A 16,681-nucleotide genomic window follows, 5' to 3' on the forward strand; every position below is an offset into this window, starting at 1 on the left:
AGACCAAATACCTGTATCAATTGAATGTCACAGTGAAAATAAGGGTACAAAGACTGCAGAATGGAATGGCTGCTCCTGCCTACACTGGAAAAGTCATAAAACAATTATAACAAGCTCAGGGCTTAAATTGCTAGCCCAGGACTGAGAGACCCAGAAAACTTCTGAATGTCCCAAAAGAAAGTCGTAATTCTTATATGCCCAGGACTGAGACTTCTGAAACCCAAACTCAAAGTCTAATCTTGCTGGAAGCTGAATTACATTGCAAACTGAATTCACAACATCACCAGGACTACTATGCTAAAGTTAGGTTTTTAACTGTAAAGAGAGGTAGGTACCCAGAGAATTGGTATTGGGATATTAATGTAGATTGTTATTAATCTGAATACCTGAAACCCCAACCCCTACCAAGTCTCCCTTGTCAGTAAAAGCAACCCGAACCCCTAGTCTGAGAAAATTAACCTCGTGATGCCTGAAGACTCTATAAGACCTTACTTGAGGGAATTGCCTTTCAGGGAAATGCAGATCCTTTCCCAGACTACATCACCACCACCTCTCATTGTTCCAGACCTATAATCACACTCAAATTTCCACAGACACCAGAGGAATGAATATAAAATCTGACCCAAGAGTACCTACTAGTCACACCGAAAGAGGTGTATGAGTTTGTCAGTTTTTATTAGCAGAACCCTAAAGAATATGTGTGGGAAGGAACTCTAAGATTTCCAGGGAGAAAGGAATTTACTTCTAACAAACAGTTGAGAGTGTTCCTAACAGTCTGCTCAGCTAGTTAACTAAAACCCAGACTCAACAATGGCCCACATTAAGTGAGATGCCAGGGATCCTCATTATACATCAGAGGAAGGAGATCAAAGGCTCAAGTAGATGAAATACTAGAATAGATATCTCACAATGTGACCTGCTGGCCCACCCTCTAAGTATGCTCACTGAGAGAGTCCAGAGGATACTTACTACCTTTACTGGTGTCACTGAAAGCTGTATAGTGCAGGTCAGAGGTAACAGAGATGCCAACACTGAGATAAGTTCCCTAAATTTAACGGATGTTGGGATCCATTAAGAAGTGAAGGGGCAATGTCTTTCCATCTGAGACAAGGTAAGCATGGTAATCATAATGGGTAGCAAGGTAAGGCTGAAGTACAGTTTTCTTTTTTCATACATCTAGATTTTGATTAAAGTTATGCTGGCTTCATAAAAATAACTGCAATTCTTTGTCCCTTAATCACTGGATAATCCTTAGCTGGTACTTTTTTTTTTTTTTTTTTTTTAGTAAAATGAACATAGCATAAAATTCACCATTTGAAACATTTTAAAGTGTACAATTCAATGGCACTTATTGCATTCACAATGTTGTGTAATCCTTACCACCTCTATCTAGTTCCAAATCACTTGGATTCTGCTTTCTGTCTCTATGGATTTGTCTATTCTGGATACCTCATATAAATGGAATAATATGTGACTTTTTGTATCTGGCTTCTTTCACTGAATGTATGTTTCAAGGTCCATCCATACTGAGGTATGCATCAGTATTTCATTCTTTTTAATAGCTATATAATATTCCATTGTACAGATATATCACATTTTGTTTATCCATTCGTCAACTGATGGACATCCCCACATTTGGCTATTGTGAATACTGCTGCTATGAGCTGGTATCTTTTTTTTTTTCTTTAAAACATCTTTATTGGAGTGTAATTGCTTTACAATGATGTGTTAGTTTCTGCTGTATAACAAAGTGAATCAGCTATATGTGTACATATATGATGAGCTGGTATCTTTTTATTTAATAGATAGATATTTAACTGCCTTTCCATCTTTTCTATGGTAATTGATATATCTAAGTTTAAACTTCTTTGGGAGTCAATTCACACAATTCATATTTTGTTATGGAATCATCTACTTCTAGATTTTCAAATGAGTTTTCATAGAGCAGCATTTAGTAGTCTTTTAATTCTTCAAATCGTTTCTTTATCATTGCTTGTATCCTCTTTCTTATTCCAAATCTTCAATTAATTTTGCTCTTTTTTCTTTAGTCGAAGTTAGAATTAGGTTTAACTATTTTAATAATCTGTTCAAAGAAGTACCTTTTATATACATATATTAATTCTAATTTTTTTACTTTCTATTTCATTAATTTCAGCTTTTTAGTTCATGAATTCTCTATTTCTAGTTTCTTCTGGTACATTTTATTATTTTTCTCAGTTCTTTAAATAAGCACTAAGTTATTTTATTTATTTATTTACTTCCTTCCTTCCTTCCTTCCTTCCTTACTTTTTGGTCTTTCTTTAGTAGTAAAGAAATTTAAAACTAAATATGGTCACCTAATTACAGCTTTGCTGGATTCCATAAATATTAGTATGATTTGTTCTCTATTTCATTGTTTTCTAGATAATTTGCAATTTCCTCTTCATAGGTTACCTCAGATTGTCTTTCCTAATTTCCAATAAGTGTGGGTTTTATCATATTGTAATTATTTAGTTCTAATTTTAGTAGACTATAATTAGAAATGTAACCTGCAAAATCCCTTTTTTTAGAATTTGTTGGGGTTTTTTTGTTAGTTTTTTTTAATCAGTGGTCCATGAATATACCAAAAAATGGGGGTGGGGGGGAGGCAAGAATAGTTATATCAATGTAAGTATAAATACATACCATATATATGGTGTGTGTGTATATATATACACACATATATATATAATCAAGTTTGTTGATTATAATACTTAATCCCTTTATGTCCTTTCTCTTTTTTCCTTATTCTGTCCAATTCAGAAAAAGATATATTAAAATCTCTCACATGAATATATTTTTATTAGATTCCCCTAATAGCTTTCCTTCAGAAATTTAATTGTCACAGTGACTGACACATATATGTTTCATTATAAGCTGTCTTTTATATCATTACCTAATATCCCTCTTTATTCTTCATTTGAATAGTAACCCCTCTTTACTCACTTAAGATCTTTTAACTTTAATTTACCTGATATAAATATTGCCACTCTGCTTTCTTTTTTGTTTTTTGGTGTGATTAGTTCTTTCTTATCTGATATCTCTAATAGGAAATACCACTATATATCTACCCTTTGTATTACACAGGCATCTTATAAACAGCATATAGCTAGGTTTTGCATTTTAATTAGCCCTAATATTTGTCTATGAGAGAAATGACATTTAGTGAAAAATGTATTTCACTTTATTCCTTCCAACTTACATTTAGCTTACTACTTTATATTTTTGATTTCTCTATTTCTTTTTCCCTATTCTTGCTGATCTAAGCTGTTTTAATTGTGCTTTGTGCCTTTTATTATCCTGAAAGTTCTCCTGTACTTTCAGCTTTTCACTATGGAGTATGATGTTAGCTTGGGCTTGTCACACATGGCCCTTCACTATGTTTAGTACATTCCCTCTATTCTCTTGCTACTCAATTCAATCAAATTTACTCTAGTGAAAGACTAATCTTACACAGTATTTTATAACTGTTCTGTCATTATCTAAATGCTACTTTCATGTTTTTGTACTTACCCTTCTCCCAGTTTCTCTAGTACATCAAAAACTTCTTCAGGCTGCTTAGTCAAACTGTCTTCACTCAGCTTTTTTAGCTTACTGATGAGATAAAGAACAGAAAAAATATTTTCCTTAAGATCTTTCATAAATTTTTTAGTTTTATTTTTAAGAGGCAATATACTCAAATAGTTCAAAAATCAATCAATATAAAAAAGTATACAGTATATAGTCTCCTTCCAACCCCTGTTCTTAATCTTCCCAGAAACACCTCAAAGAATAAGCACTTTTATTAGCTTCCTGTGAAACCTTTATACAAATATGAATATATATTTTTATTTCTCCCCCTTGCTAACACACAATACAGCATTTTATACACAATCTTTTTTGTCCACACTGTTATATACTTTGATGTTTTTACTTGACAACATAAAATCCATGTTGGAGATCTCTACAACATAAATACATAGAAAGCATCCTCGTTCTTTTCTTTTTTACATCTACATCCTATTCTGTTGCAAAGATGTAGTATCTCTTACTCACCGATCCTTTACTTATGGATATCTAGGTTCCCTTTTGCTAATATAAACAACACTGCAATAAATAAGCTTATACATAAGTCAACTCACACATGTGCTAGTATATCTTTAAGATAAACTCCCAGAAGCGAAACTGTAAGGTCAAGGGAATATATAAACACACACAAATAAAGAAGTATATATATTGATAAATAAGCACATATACTATAAATATAACCATATGTCATAATATAAATTTAATAACATAATAAGATCACTATTATAATAATTATACAGTAATAACATAATAAGATCACTATTATAATAATTATATAGTAATTATTAAAATTGTTGATTATATTATGGTATATTTTATCTACTATAATTGTATGTGATATTAATATACATGTATATTAATACATACTAACAAACTGCCCACCAGGGGGCTTATACGAATTTAATCTCCTACCAGTAATATATGAGAGAGCGTCTTTTCCCACAATTCCACCTACATAGTATTGAACCAAATATTTCAGCCAATACATTAGGTGAAAACTTGTAACTAAGAGAAGATTTATTTTGCATTTCTCTTACTATGAGTGAAGTTGAGCATCTTTTAATATAATATGAAACAAATCATCTATTCATGTTCTTCACTCATTTTTCTCCTGGGTTTTTGGTCCTTTTCTTATCTGTATATAAGGGAAACTGGCCTTTGTTTAGGTTGCAAATATTTTCACTTGTATTGACTTCACTTTTGAGTTTTTAGTTTTATGGTCTACTTGACTATTTGCCAGAGAGAAATGTCTTTTTATTTTGTTTCTGCTTTTTAAAAAGTTATCCATAGTATGGCATGTGCAGAAATATCTAGAAGCAAGAAATGAGAGGCATTATACATGGTATGTCTGGAAGACCAAAAATAATTCAGTATGAATAAAGTATCATGTATAAAGGACCAAAAATAATTCAGAAAGAATAAAGTAAAAGTGGCCAGGATTTATTAAAAAGGGTCAGGTTAAAAAGAGTCTTGCAAACCATGTTAAGGAACTCTATTTTAAAAAGATCACTTCCCCTGTAATCCAGAGGAAGGACATGCAGTAAGCAACAGTAGAGAAGGGAAACGAGTAAGGGATTATTCAAAATGTGGATGCAAAGAATATAGTAGTGGCAGTAAGAATGGAGAGAGGATAAGCTAATCAAGATATTAAAGAGGCACAGTCAACATAAAGTGGTTTTGATTAAATATGGGATGATGCGAGAAAGAGAGGAATTGAGCATGTCTCTTAATAAACCTTTGGTTTAAGCTGATGACTAGATGGTAATGTTATTTACTAAGCTAAAGAACACCAGAAAAAAGTTTGGAGGGGAATAAGATGGGTTTAACTCCTCTCATCCAAATGTAGATTTCCAGCAACCAACTGTATATATGAATACTAGCAGAGATCTGAGTTGGCAATGTCTGTGTTGTCTGTGTCACATTTTAGTAATTCTCACAATATTTCAAACTTTTTCATTATTATTATGTTTTTATGGTAATGTGTAATCAATGATCTTTGATGTTACCATTGTAATGTGTTTTGGGGTACCATGAACCACGCCCATACAAGACAATGAACTTAATAAATGTTTTTGGTTTTGACTGCTCTACCAATTGGCCATTCCCCGTCTCTCTCCCTTTCCTCAGGCCTCCCTATTCCCTGAGACAAAACAATATTGAAATTAGGCCAATGAGTAACACTACAACAACTCTAAGTGTTCAAGTGAAAAAAAGAGTCACATATCTCTCACTTTAAATCAAAAGCTAGAAATGGTTAAGCTTAGTGAAGAAGGCATGTTGAAAGCTGAGAAAGGCCATAAGCCAGGCCTCCTGTGCTAAACAGTTACCCTTGTGAATGCTAAGGAAAAGTTCTTGAAGAAAAGTAAAGGTGCTACTCCAGAGAACACACAAATGATAAGAAAGCAAAACAGCCTTACTGCTGATAGAAAGTTTTAGTGGTCTCAATAGATCAAACCAGCCACAACATTACCTTAAACCAAAGCTTAATCCTGATCAAAGCCTTAATTCTCTTCAATGCTATAAAGACAGAAAATGGTAAGGAAGTGGCAAAAGAAATGCCTGAAGCTAGCAGAGGGTGGTTCATGGATTTTAAGGAAAGAAACCATCTCTATAACGTGAAAATGCAAGGTGAAGCAGAAAGTGCTCAGGTAGAAGCTGCAGCAAGTAATACAGAAGATCCAGCTAAGATAGTTAATGAAGGTGCCTACACTAAACAACAGATTTTCAACACAGATGAAACAGTCTTATATTGGAAGAATATACCATCTACGACTTTCATACCTAGAGAGGAAAAGTCAATGTCTGGCTTCACAGGACAAGGGCTAATGAAGCTGGTGACTTTAAGTTGAAGCCAATGCTCATTTACCACTCTGAAAATCCTAGGGTCCTTAAGAATTATGCTACATCCACTCTGCCTGTGCTCTATAAGTGGAATAATAAAGCCTGGATGATAATACATCTGTTTACAACATGGTTTACTGAATATTTTAAGCCCAATGTTGAGAACTGCTGCTCAGAAAAAAAGATTCCTTTCAAAACATTACTGCTCATTGACAACGCACTTGGTCACCCAAGAGCTCTTATGAAGACATACAAAGAGAGTAATGTTGTTTTCATGCCTGCTAACACAACAACCATTCTGCAGCCCACAAATCAAGGAGCAATTTCAACTTTCATTCAAGTCTTATCATTTAAAAAATGTTATTTCATAAGGCTACAGCTGCCATAGATAGTGACTCCTCTGATGGCTCTCAGCAAAGTAAACTGAAAACCTTCTGGAAAGGATTTACCAATCATAAGAACATTCATGATTCAAGGGAAAAGGTCAAAACACCAACATCAATAAGGGTTTGGAAGAAGGTGAATCCAATTCTCATGGATGACTTTGAGGGGTTCAAGACTTCAGTGGAGGAAAATACTGCAGACGTGGTAGAAACAGCAAGAGAACTAGAATTAAACAGCAAGAGAACTAGAATTAAAAGTAGAACCTGAAGATGTGACTGAATTGCTGTAATCTCATGATAAAACGTTAGCAGATGAGTTGCTCCTCATGGATGGGCAAAGAAAGTAGTTTCTTGAGATAGAATCTACTCATGATGAAGATGCTATCAAGACTGTGGAAATTACAACAAAGGATGTAAAATATGACATAAACTTAGTTGATGAAACAGCAGGGTTTAAAAGGACTGGCTCCAACTTTGAAAGAGGTTATACTGTGGGTAAAATGCTATCAAGCAGCACTGTATGCTACAGAGAAATCGTTTGGGAAAGAAAGAGTAACTGATGCGGCAAACTTCACTGTTGTCTTATTTTAAGAAATTGCCAACTTTCAGCAACCATCAGCCTCATTAGTGAGGAAACATCAACATTGGGGCAAGACCCTCCAGGAGCAAAAAGATTACATCTTGCTGAAGGCTCAGATGACGGTTAGCTATTTTTAGCAATAAAGTATTTTTCAATTAAGGTATATTATATTGTATTTTAGACAATACTACCACCCACTTAATAGACAACAGCATAGTTTAAACACAACTTTTCTGTGCACTGGAAAACCAAAAAATTTGTGTGATTCACTTTGTTGCAATATTTGCATTATTGCAGTTGTCTGGAACTGGACCTGCAGTATCTCTGAAGTATGCCTGTAACTCTGTAAACAAACAAAATTCAGCCTCAAAAATGTAAAAATTTATAATGTCAAGAATTCAATCAAAAGAAGCAAAAAGAACTACAAACCCGCAGACTGGAAAAAACCACATTCACAGAAAGATAGACAAGATGAAAAGGCACAGGGTGATGTACCAGATAAAGGAACAAGATAAACCCCAGAAAAACAACTAAATGAAGTGGAGATAGGAAACCTTCAGAAAAACAATTCAGAATAATAATGAAGATGATCCACGACCTTGGAAAAAGAATGAAAGAAAAGATCGAGAAAATGCAAGAAATGCTTAACAACGAACGAGAGGAATTAAGGAACACATAGAAGAATTAAAGAACAAACAAACAGAGATAAACAATACAATAACTGAAATGAAAAATACACTAGAATAAATCAAAAGCAGAACAACTGAGGCAAAAGAACGGATAAGTGACCTGGAAGACAATGGAGGAATTCACTGCCACGGAACAGAATAAAGAAAACAATGGAAAGAAATGAAAACAGCCTAAGAGACCTCTGGGGCAACATTAAATGCAACAACATTCGCATTATAGGAGTCCCAAAAGGAGAAGAGAGACAGAAAGGACCTGAGAAAATATTTGAAGAGATTATAGTCGAAAACTTCCCTAACATGGGAAAGTAATTAGCCACCCAAGTCCAGGAAGTGCAGAGAAATGCCAGACAGGATAAACCCAAGGAAGAACACGCTGAGACACATATTAAACACAATGACAAAAATTAAAAACAAAGGAAAATTATTGAAAGCAACAAGGGAAAAATGACAAATAACATACAAGGGAACACCCATAAGGTTAACAGCTGATTTCTCAGCAGAAGCTCTACAAACCAGAGAAAGTGGCACGAGATATATAAAGTGATGAAAGGGAAAAACCTACAACCAAGATTACCCTACCCAGCAAGGATCTCATTCAGATTCGACAGAGAAATCAAAAGCTTTACAGACAAGCAAAGCTAAAAGAACTCAGCACCACCAAACCAGCTCTACAACAAATGCTAAAGGAAATTCTCTAAGTGGGAAACACAAAAGAAGAAAAGAACCTATAAAAACAAACCCATAACAATTAAGAAAATGGTAATAGGAACACACATATCGATAATTACCTTAAACATGAATGCATTAAATGCTCCAACCAAAAGAGAAAGGTTTGCTGAATGGATACAGAAACAAGACCCATATATATGCTATCTACAAGAGATCCACTTCACACCGAGGGACACATACAGACTGAAAGTGAGGGGAAGGAAAAAGATATTCCATGCAAATGGAAATCAAAACAAAGCTGGAGAAGCAATACTCATATCAGATAAAATAGACTTTAAAATAAAGAATGTTACAAGAGACAAGGAAGGACACTACATAACGATCAAGGGATCCATCCAGGAGTATGATATAACAATTATAAATATATATGCACCAAACACAGGGGCACCTCAATACATAAGCCAACTGCTAACAGTTATAAAAGTGGAAATTGACAGTAACACAATAGTGGGGGACTGTAACACCTCACTTAAACCAATGGACAGACAATCCAAACAAAAAATTAATAAGGAAACACAAGCTTTAAATGACACAATACACCACATAGATTTAATTGATATTTATAGGAGATTTCATCCAAAAACAGCAGATTACACTTTTTTCTCAAGTGCACATGGAACATTCTCCAGGACAGATCACATCTTGGGTCAAAAATCAAGCCACAGTAAACATAAGAAAACCAAAATCCTATCAAGCATCTTTTCTGACCACAACACTATGAGATTAGAAATAAATTACAGGGAAAAAAAAGTAAGAAATACAAACACATGGAGGCTAAACAATACGTTATTAAATAATCAAGAGATAACTGAAAAAATCAAAGAGGAAATCAAAAAATACGTAGAGACAAATGACAATGAAAATACGATAATCCAAAACCTATGAGATGCAGCAAAAGCAGTTCTAAGAGGGAAGTGTATAGCAATACAAGCCTACATAACAAACAAGAAAAATCTCAAATAAATAATCTAACCTTACACCTAAAGCAACTAGAGAAAGAAGAACAAAAAAAAAAACCCCAAAGTTAAGAGAAGGAAAGAAATCATAAAGATCAGAGCAGAAATAAATGAAATAGAAACAAAGAAAACAACAGCAAAGATCAATAACACTAAAATATAAATATAAAATATATACATAAACATAAAATATAAATATACAAAATATAAAACATAAATATATAAAATATAAATAAATAAATAACACTTCTTTGAGAAGATAAACAAAATTGATAAACCATTAGCCAGACTCATCAAGAAGAGGGAGAAGACTCAAATCAACAAAATGAGAAAAGAAAAAGAAGTTACAACAGACACTGCAGAAATACAAAGCATCCTAAGAGACCACTACAAGCAACGCTATGCCAATAAAATGGATAATCTGGAAGAAATGGACAAATTCTTAGAAAAGTATATCTTTCCAAGACTGAACCAGGAAGAAAAAGAAAATATGAACAGACCAATCACAAGGAATGAAATTGAAACTGTGATTAAAAATCTTGCAACAAACAAAAGTCAAGGACCAGATGGCTTCACAGGTGAATTCTATAAAATATTTAGAGAATAGCTAACACCCATCCTTCTCAAGCTCTTCCAGAAAATTGCAGAGGAAGGAACACTCCCAAACTCATTCCATGAGGCCACCATCACCCTGATACCAAAATCACACAAAGATACTACAAAAAAAGAAAATCACAGACCAATATCACTGATGAATATAGATGCAAAAATCCTCAACAAAATACTACCAAACAGAATCCAACAACACATTAAAAGGATCAGACACCATGATCAGTTGGATTTATCCCACAGATACAAGGATTCTTCAATATATGCAAATCAATCAATGTGATACACCATATTAACAAATTGAAGAATAAAAACCATATGATCATCTCAATAGATACAAAAAGAGCTTCTGACAAAATTCAACACCTATTGATGATAAAAACGCTCCAGCAAGTGGACAGAGAGGGAACCTACCTCAACATAATAAAAGCCATATATGACAAACCCACAGCAAACATCATTCTCAATGGTGAAAAACTGAAAGCATTTCCTCTAAGATCAGGAACAAGACAAGGATGTCCACTCTCACCACTATTATTCAACATCATTTTGTAAGTCCTAGCCATGGCAATCAGAGAAGAAAAAGAAATAAAAGAAATACAATTGGGAAAAGAAGAAGTAAAACTGTCACTGTTTGCTGATGACTGATACTATACATAGAGAATCCTATAGATGCCACCAGAAAACTACTAGAGCTAATCAATGAATTTGGTAAAGTTGCAGGACACAAAATTAATGCACAAAAATCTCTTGTATTCCTATACACTAATGATGAAAAATCTGAAAGAGAGATTAAGGAAACACTCCCATTTACCACTGCAACAAAAAGAATAAAATATCTAGGAATACACCTATCTAGCAAGACAAAAAACCTGTATGCAGAAAACTGTAGACACTGATGAAAGAAATTAAAGATGATACCAACAGATGAAGAGATATACCAAGTTATTCGATAGGAAGAATCAATATTGTGAAAATGACTATACTACTCAAAGCAATCTACATGTTCAATGCAATCCCTATCAAATTACCAGTGGCATTTTTTTACAGAACTAGAACAAAAATATCTTAAAATGTGTTATGAAGACACAAAAGATCCCAAATAGTCAAAGCAGTCTTAATGGAAAAAACAGAGCTGGAGGAATCAGACTCCCTGACTTCAGACTATACTACAAAGCTACAGTAATCAAGACAATATGGTACTGGGACAAAAACAGAAATATAGATCAATGGAACAGGATAGAAGGCCCAGAGATAAACCCACGCACCTATGGTCAACTAATCTATGGCAAAGGAGGCAAGCATACACAACGGAGAAAAGACAGTCTCTTCAATAAGTGGTGCTGGGAAAACTGGACAAGCTACATATGAAGAATGAAACTAGAACACTCCCTAACACCATACACAAAAATAAACTCAAAATGGATTAGAGACCTAAATGTAAGACCAGACACTATAAAACTCTTAGAGAAAAACATAGGAAAAACACTCTTTGACATAAATCACAGCAAGATCTTTTCTGATCCACCTTATGAGCGGACTTTCACAACAATAAATGGTTAAAGACAGTTCTTCAGGGTACAAGAAAATGATGTCAAAAGGAAACATAAACCTATACAAAAGAATAAAGAACAACAGCTAGTAAAAATACAGGTAAATACAAAAAAATAAATTCAACAACAGCAGAATGCACATTCTTCTCAAATGCACATGGAACAGAGATACATGAGATACACAGAGATACACACCAAGGCACATACTAATCAACCTATAAAAAATTAAATACAAAGAAAAAATATTAAAAGCAGCAAGGGAAAAGCAACAAAAAACATACAACGGAATCCCCATAAGGTTAACACCTGATCTTTCAGCAGAAACTCTGCAAGCCAGAAGGGAGTGGCATATTTAAAGTGGTGAAAGTGGAAAATCTACAACCAAGATTACTCTACCCAGCAAGGATCTCACTCAGATTCGATGGAGAAATTAAAACCTTTACAGACAAGCAAAAGCTAAGAGAATTCAGCACCACCAAACCAGCCATACAACAAATGCTAAAGGAACTACTCTACGCAGGAAACGCAAGGAAAGGGAAAGACCTACAATGGCAAACCCATAACAACTAAGAAAATGGTAATAAAAACATACATATTGATAATTACCTTAAACATGGATGGACTAAATGCTCCAACCAAAAGACAAAGACTTGCTGAAGGGATACAAAAACAAGATCCATATATATGCTGTCTACAAGAAACCTCCTTCAGACCTAGGGACACATACAGACTGAAAGTAAGGAGATGGAAAACGGTATTCTATGCAATGGAAATCAAAAGAAAGCTGGAGTAGCAATTCTCATATCAGACAAAATAGACTTTAAAATAAAGACTATTACAAGAGACAAAGAAGGACACTACATAATGATCAAGGGATCAATCCAAAAAGATATAACAATTGTAAATATTTATGCACTGAACATCGGAGCACCTCAATACATAAGGCAAATGCTAACAGCCAGAAAAGAGGAAGTCAACAGTAACACAATAATACTACGGGACTTAGCACCCCATTTTCACCAATGGAGAGATCATGCAAAATGAAAATAAATAAGAAAACACAAGCTTTAAATGACACATTAAACAAGATGGACTGAATTGCTATTCATAGAACATTCCATCCAAAAACAACAGAATACACTTTCTTCTCAAGTGCTCATGGAACATTCTCCAGGATAGATCATATCTTGGGGTAAAAATCAAGCCTTGGTAAACTTATGAAAATTGAAATCGTACCAAGTATCTTTTCTGACCACAACACTATGAGACTAGATATCAATTACAGGAAAAAATCTGTAAAAAAATACAAATACATGGAAGCTAAACAATACACTACTAAATAACCAGGAGATCAATGAGAAATTAAAGAGGAAATCCAAAAATACCTAGAAACAAATGACAATGAAAACACGAGGAGCCAAAACCTATGGGATGCAGCAAACGCAGTTCTAAGAAGGAATTTTATAGCAATACAATCCTACCTCAAGAAACATCTCAAATAAACAACATATCTTTTCAGGTAAAGCAATTAGAAAAAGAAGAACAAAAAAACCCTAACTTATTAGCAGAAGAAAAGAAATCATAAAGATCAGATCAAAAGTAACTGGAAAAGGAATGAAGGCAAAAATAGCTAAGATCAACAAAACTAAAAGCCGGTTCTTTGAGAAGGTAAACAAAATTGATAAACCACTAGCCAAACTCATCGAGAAAAAAAGGGAGAGACTCAAATCAACAGAATTAGAAATAAAAAAGGAGAAATAACCACTGACACTGCAGAAATACAAAGGATCATAAGAGATTACTACAAGCAACTATATACCAATAAAATTGACAACCTGGAAGAAATGGACAAATTCTTAGAAAAGAACAACCTCCCGAGACTGAAGCAGGAAGAAATAGAAAATATAAACACACCAATCACAAGCAGTGAAATTGAAAAACTACAGACCAATATCACTAAGAACACAGATGCAAAAATCCTCAACAAAATACTAGCAAACAGAATCCAACAGCACATTAAAAGGAACATACACCATTATCAAGTGGGCTTATCCCAGGAATGCAAGGATTCTTCAATATACACAAATCAATCAATGTGATACACCATATCAACAAACTGAAGGAGAAAAACCATATGATCATCTCAATAGATGCAGAGAAAGCTTTTGACAAAATTCAACACCCATTTATGATAAAAAACCCTGCAGAAAGTAGGCATACAGGGAACTTTCCTCAACATAATAAAGGCCATATATGACAAACCCACAGCCAGCATCATTCTCAATGGTGAAAAACTGAAACCATTTCCACTAAGATCAGGAACAAGACAAGGTTGCCCACTCTCATCACTCTTATTCAACATAGTTTTGGAAGTTCTAGCCACAGCAATCAGAGAAGAAAAAGAAATAAAAGGAATCCAAATAGGAAAAGAAGAAATAAAGCTGTCACTGTTTGCAGATGACATGATACTATACATAGAGAATCCTAAGGATGCTACCAGAAAACTACTAGAGCTAATCAATGAATTTGGTAAAGTATCAGGATACAAAATTAATGCACAGAAATCTCTGGCATTCTTATAGACTAATAATGAAAAATCTGAGACGGAAATTAAGAAAACACTCCCATTTACCACTGCAACAAAATGAATAAAATATCTAGGAACAAACCTACCTAAGGAGACAAAAGACGACTACACAGAAAATTATAAGACACTGATGAAAGAAATTAAAGATGCTACAAATAGGTGGAGAAATATACCATGTTCTTGGATTGGAAGAATCAACATTGTGAAAATGACTCTACTACCCAAAGCAATCTACAGATTCAATGCAATCCCTATCAAACTACCACTGGCATTTTTTACAGAGCTAGAACAAAAAATTTCACAATTTGTATGGAAACACAAAAGACCCCGAATAGCCAAAGCAATCTTGAGAACGAGAAATGGAGCTGGAGGAATCAGGCTCCCTGACTTCAGACTATACTACAAACTACAGTAATCAAGGCAGTGTGGTACTGGCACAAAAACAGAAATATAGATCAATGGAACAGGATAGAAAGCCTAGAGATAAACCCACACACATATGGTCACCTTATCTTTGACAAAGGAGGGAAGAACATACAGTGGAGAAAAAACAGCCTCTTCAATAAGTGGTGCTGGGAAAACTGGACAGGTACATGTAAAAGTATGAAATTAGAACACTCCCTAACACCATACACAAAAATAAACTCAAAATGGGTTAAAGACCTACATGTAAGGCCAGACACTATCAAACTCTTAGAGGAAAACATAGGCACAACACTCTATGACATAAATCAAAGCAAGATCCTTTTTGACCCACCTCCCAGAGAAGTGGAATTAAAAACGAAAATAAACAAATGGGACTTAATGAAACTTAAAAGCTTTTGCACAGCAAAGGATACCATAAACAAGACCAAAAGACAACGCTCAGAATGGGAGAAAATATTTGCAAATGAAGTAACTGACAAAGGATTAATATCCAAAATTTATAAGCAACTCAGGCAGCTCAATAACAAAAAAACAAACAACCCAATCCAAAAATGGGCAGAAGAACTAAATAGACATTTCTCCAAAGAAGATATACAGATTGCTAACAAACACATGAAAGAATCCCCAACATCATTAATCATTAGAGAAATGCAAATCAAAACTACAATGAGATATCATCTCACACTGGTCAGAATGGCCATCAACGAAAACTCTAGAAACAATAAATGCTGGAGAAGGTGTGGAGAAAAGGGAACACTCTTGCACTGCTGGTGGGAATGTAAATTGATACAGCCACTATGGAGAACAGTATGGAGGTTCCTTAGAAAACTACAAATAGAACTACCATACGACCCCGCAATCCCACTACTGGGCATATACCCTGAGAAAACCATAATTCAAAAAGAGTCATGTACCAAAATGTTCATTGAAGCTCTATTTACAATAGCTAGGACATGGAATCAACCTAAGTGTCCATCAACAGAAGAATGGATAAAGAAGATGTGGCACATATATACAATGGAATATTACTCAGCCATAAAAAGAAATGAAACTGAGTTATTTGTAATGAGGTGGATAGACCTGGAGTCTGTCATACAGAGTGAAGTAAGTCAGAAGGAGAAAAACAAATACCGTATGCTAACACATATATATGGAATCTAAGAAAAAAAATGTCATGAAGAGACTAGCGGTAGGACAGGAATAAAACACAGACCTACTAGAGCATGGACTTGAGGATATGGGGAGGGGGAAGGGTAAGCTGTGATGAAGTGAGAGAGTGGCATGGACATATATACACTACCAAATGTAAAATAGATAGCTAGTGGGAAGCAGCCGCATAGCACAGGGAGATCAACTCAGTGCTTTGTGACCACCTAGAGGGGTGGGATAGGGAGGGTGGGAGGGAGGGTGATGCAAGAGGGAAGAGATATGGGAACATATGTATATGTATAAGTGATTCACTTTGTTGTAAAGCAGAAACTAACACCCCATTGTAAAACAGTTAAACTCCAATAAAGATGTTTAAAAAAGTAAAATAAAATAAAAATTTCTTCAATAAAAATAAAATACCTATTAAGGAGGTGAAAGACCTATACACTGAAAACTATAAAACACTGACAAAGGAAATTGAAAATGATTCAATGAAATGGAAAGATATCCCCTCCTCTTGGATTGGAAGAATTAATATTGTTAAAATGGCCATATTACCTAAAATGATCTACAGATTTAATGCCATCCCTATCA

General features: G+C 34.4%; 1 protein-coding gene across 1 annotated transcript in view; it reads right to left on the bottom strand.

Annotated features, from left to right (window-relative positions):
- Positions 1-16,681, bottom strand: part of STK3 (serine/threonine kinase 3) — a 280,160-nt gene that overhangs the window by 233,208 nt on the left and 30,271 nt on the right. Inside the window, exon 2 of the mRNA XM_059042473.2 lies at positions 3,532-3,612. Coding sequence (XP_058898456.1) covers positions 3,532-3,612 — 81 coding nt within the window. The remainder of the gene's footprint in view (positions 1-3,531; positions 3,613-16,681) is intronic.

Source organism: Kogia breviceps, chromosome 17, assembly GCF_026419965.1.
Source record: "Kogia breviceps isolate mKogBre1 chromosome 17, mKogBre1 haplotype 1, whole genome shotgun sequence".
NCBI classification, from domain to species: Eukaryota; Metazoa; Chordata; class Mammalia; order Artiodactyla; family Physeteridae; genus Kogia; species Kogia breviceps.